Source organism: Balaenoptera acutorostrata, chromosome 3 (genome assembly GCF_949987535.1).
Source record: "Balaenoptera acutorostrata chromosome 3, mBalAcu1.1, whole genome shotgun sequence".
NCBI classification, from domain to species: Eukaryota; Metazoa; Chordata; class Mammalia; order Artiodactyla; family Balaenopteridae; genus Balaenoptera; species Balaenoptera acutorostrata.
The window spans coordinates 62,986,729-62,990,391 of NC_080066.1; the positions used below are offsets into that span (position 1 = coordinate 62,986,729).

The window sequence follows — 3,663 nt, forward strand, 5'->3', positions numbered from 1 at the left end:
GAAACGCGGAAGGGCTCGGGGACCCGGGTCGAAGCGGCGTTTGCCCTGCAAACGCAGTTTTTATTTAGGTTGCCCGTTTATCAGGGTTGGCTCTGGGAGGGCTGATGGCGATTACAGGGAAACTTCACCTGACAGGTCACCTCCTAGCACTGCCACGTCGCCCCACGGTGCGCGCAGCTCTCACGCCCGGGTAGCTGAGGACCGGACTGGATCCGAGAGGCTGGTGAGGCTGGGGCTCCAGCGGGGCGGGCTGAGTTAGGGGCGGGGCCTGGCGGTAAGGGCGGGGCTCCTAGGCTCTCAGGCGGGGCCTCAGCCAAAGGCGCGGAGCCCAGGGCGCGGAGAGCGCGGAGTAGAGCAGCGCCCAGTGGAGACAAGTGGAAGACGAGGATCGCACCGTCCTAGGCCGCCCGCCAGCGTCCACGCAGCTCCCTCACCCTTACCCCGGCCGGCCCTTGCCAGACGCGACCGGCCGCCATGCAGCCCCGGGGCTGAGGCGGCCCAATGGCGAAGCCTGCGTCCCCGCGGTCCCGGCAACGACGGCGCATGGAGAACTTCCGTAAGGTGCGCTCAGAGGAGGCGCCGGTGGGGAGCGGGGACGAGGGAGGCGGCCCGGGCTCGGGCCCCTTCGCAGACCTGGCGCCGGGCGCCGTGCACATGCGGGTCAAGGAGGGCAGTAAGATCCGGAACCTGCTGGCCTTCGCCACCGCCAGCATGGCGCAGCCAGCCACGCGCGCCATCGTCTTCAGCGGCTGCGGTCGGGCCACCACCAAGACCGTCACGTGCGCCGAGATCCTCAAGCGCCGCCTGGCGGGTCTGCATCAGGTCACGCGGCTGCGCTACCGGAGCGTGCGCGAAGTGTGGCAGAGCCTCCCTCCGGAGCCCACGCCGGGTCAGAAGCCTGGCGAGCCAGCCGCCAGTCTCAGTGTACTTAAGAACGTGCCCAGCCTCGCCATCCTACTTTCCAAGGATTCACTGGATCCGCGCCAACCCGGCTACCAGCCCCCGAACCCCCATCCTGGCCCCTCGTCCCAGCCAGCTGCACCGACGTCCAAGAGGAGTCTAGGGGAACCCGCAGCTGGAGAAGGCTCTGCGAAGCGGTCACAACCTGAGCCAGGTGCTGCTGAAGAGGACCAGACCGCCTGAGAGCTCCGGCCTCTGGGCCACCTAGGCGGGCTGGATCTTACCCCCAGAGCTTCCACCTTGAGATGTACCTCCAGCCTTTCATGCTTTGGTACTCTGGAACCCACGACCTGGCAGCATGGACCCCAAGGCGACAAGAAGGGGACCCCAGGGAAACTTCGTGGTGGGGTTGCTCCTTCACCTATGTGGACTGACGACACAGAACTCCACCTTCAGCTTTTCTGACCCATACGGGGACCTTCCTCAGGGAGGGAATCGTGGGCAGTGGGACTCTTGAGCTTTGCTCAGGACCCCCAAGGCTTAAAGGCACCTAGGATTCTTGAAGTGGGCCTGGAGGGTGGAAGCTGAGGAAAGCTCTTGGAATCACCCCACCACTGTCAGCAGAGGGCAAGGGGTTGGAAACCACTGCCTGAGGGCAGTGGATTATGAGTTGCGGGGGTGCCCTGTTGTGCCCCTCACCTAGGACACAGTTTCCTTTCTAGTTTCCCTTCCCCTGCTTTTAAGGAGCATCCTGAGATCATGCTGGCAGGGGCGTCTCCATAGGCTCTAGCTCTTTTAACATCCCGCTTTCCCCATGCTGGCCCAGAGGGAGAGACCCAGGACAGAACTTCCCATGCCTCCTCCCCTGAGCCCCACAGCTGGAGTCTTGCTTCCAATAAAACAAACACAAAAATGGCTCTGTCCCTGGGTTTTTTTCCTAACCACTTGCCTGTGCAGAGACTGCTCTGGTCTGCCCCCTTGTGTCTCAGTCCCCTCCAGCATGGATCCTTAGCCTTTGGAGTCTTAGGGGTCAGGCACAGAAACTGGACAGCTTCAAAATGGTGCAGGGGACACATTACCCAGTCCCCGGCTTCTCCCTCTTTCTCAGCCCTCCCTGGCTGTCTCTAGCTTCAGGGCTTGTGGCCAGAAGGGGACCATTTTCACCTTACACATTATCACTGAGGGAAAGGGAGCAGCACATTGCTTTTCTGGAAGAGGAAGGAAGATGAGCATCGATGAACTCTCCTGTCACTGCCAAGGGTGGCAGATCCAACTGGGGTCCCTAAACCTGCAGCCTCCTGCCAATAGACAGCCTTATCCAGAAGGCTGGCACAGAGCCCCCCCATCCCCATGGATAGGATCTACCCTTCACTGCTTTCTTTCTCTGAGAAAGGACAGCACACCCTTGGGAGAGGGGGAGGAGAGACGGAGCGCAAATCCACTGCTGGAAATTACTATTCAACAGAGAAGCTGGGACTTGGGTTGTGAATCACTGCAGGCTCCCTGATAAGCTGCTGCCTCCAGCTCTGCACAGCTGTCTGTTGAGAGATAATGGCCTTATAAGCCTTTCTGCCCAACTCCAAGTCAGGTGGGAGGGTGGAGAGAGTGCTGTGTACTGGAAGCACTCTCGCAGGTAGGGCGGCGGCGGCGGGGGGCACATAGCCCCGGGATCTCAGAAGCAGACCCTGCCCCCTTGCAACTTAACAGCATCCTTGCAAAGGAGGAGATGGGGAAGTATGTAAGTCACTTGGTAGCAGAAACCTGAAATGAATCCTGCTGGTAACAAAAGGTAGGTTTCTGCAGTTGACAGAAGGGGCTCTTTGGGGAGTCCACTCCCACCCCCCTATCTCGGCTTCAGCTTTGGATTAGAGAGCCCTGCCATACAGACTCTGACACTGGTTGCCCTCCTTAATTTCTTGTTCTTGATAAGTCCCTAGGGAGGGCCAAGGGCTTTGGGTGTGCTTGTCTGACTCTCAGGGGTGGCCCAAGAAGTGTGGAGAGAACGTAAACTATCCTGACAACTAAGGTGCCCTGAGCTGGCACTGGGCATCTGCATCTAAAGTACATGATAAAACTTGGAAGAGGTCCTGCATGGTAGGATCTTAAGAGAGACTGGTCTTGGTTCTGGAAAAGGGCCAACTTTCAAGACCACTAGTGTCTGAAGTCCTGATTGGCAGATCACCAGGACTATGCAAGCAGAGACTTTCTCTTTTGATGCCTTGGGTCAGGTAAGTCCCCTTCATGTTGTTTCCCAACCTTCAGAGCGTTAACCTGTTCACATGTGGGCTGCTTCTGCCCCCATGCTAGAAAGCAGGTTATGAAACTGGCTTTCTTTTGTGCACCTCTACTCTACCCCAGCAGCTTCAGTTCCCAGGATTTTGATAGGTGCTCATGGGTGCCAATGGAACCCAGCACCTGTGAGCTCCCCACCCCTGCTTTACTGGACCCTCTGGCCCTGCTGACCCAGGAGCAGGCTCCAAAGGAAGGTGACAGATATCCCTATACATCCCCACGCCCAAGGCTAAGGTGGGAACCTGAGAAGTGCTGGAGTAAGGCAAGGAGTGGCAAGAGGAGCATCTCAGAGACGCTCACTTTGAGAACTGACTAGTGGTAGAATGGAAGGGAGTGGGATACCCCACTACCACCACCACAACCGTGAGACCTCATCTTTCCAATAGTGGCCTCTAACCAAGAGCTTCCTGGGCCCTGCCTTGGGGCATTTCCAGGCTAGGGGTGGCAGTGAAGACTCACACCCACAAAACT

General features: G+C 58.6%; 1 protein-coding gene across 1 annotated transcript; it reads left to right on the top strand.

The window, feature by feature from the left end:
- Window positions 1-318: 318 nt before the first annotated feature.
- Window positions 319-1,796, top strand: RPP25 (ribonuclease P and MRP subunit p25). Its single transcript, XM_007197688.3, has one exon. The coding sequence runs from the start codon at window positions 502-504 to the stop codon at window positions 1,141-1,143; it is 642 nt and encodes a 213-aa protein (XP_007197750.1). The 5' UTR covers window positions 319-501; the 3' UTR covers window positions 1,144-1,796.
- The last annotated feature ends 1,867 nt before the right edge of the window (window positions 1,797-3,663 follow it).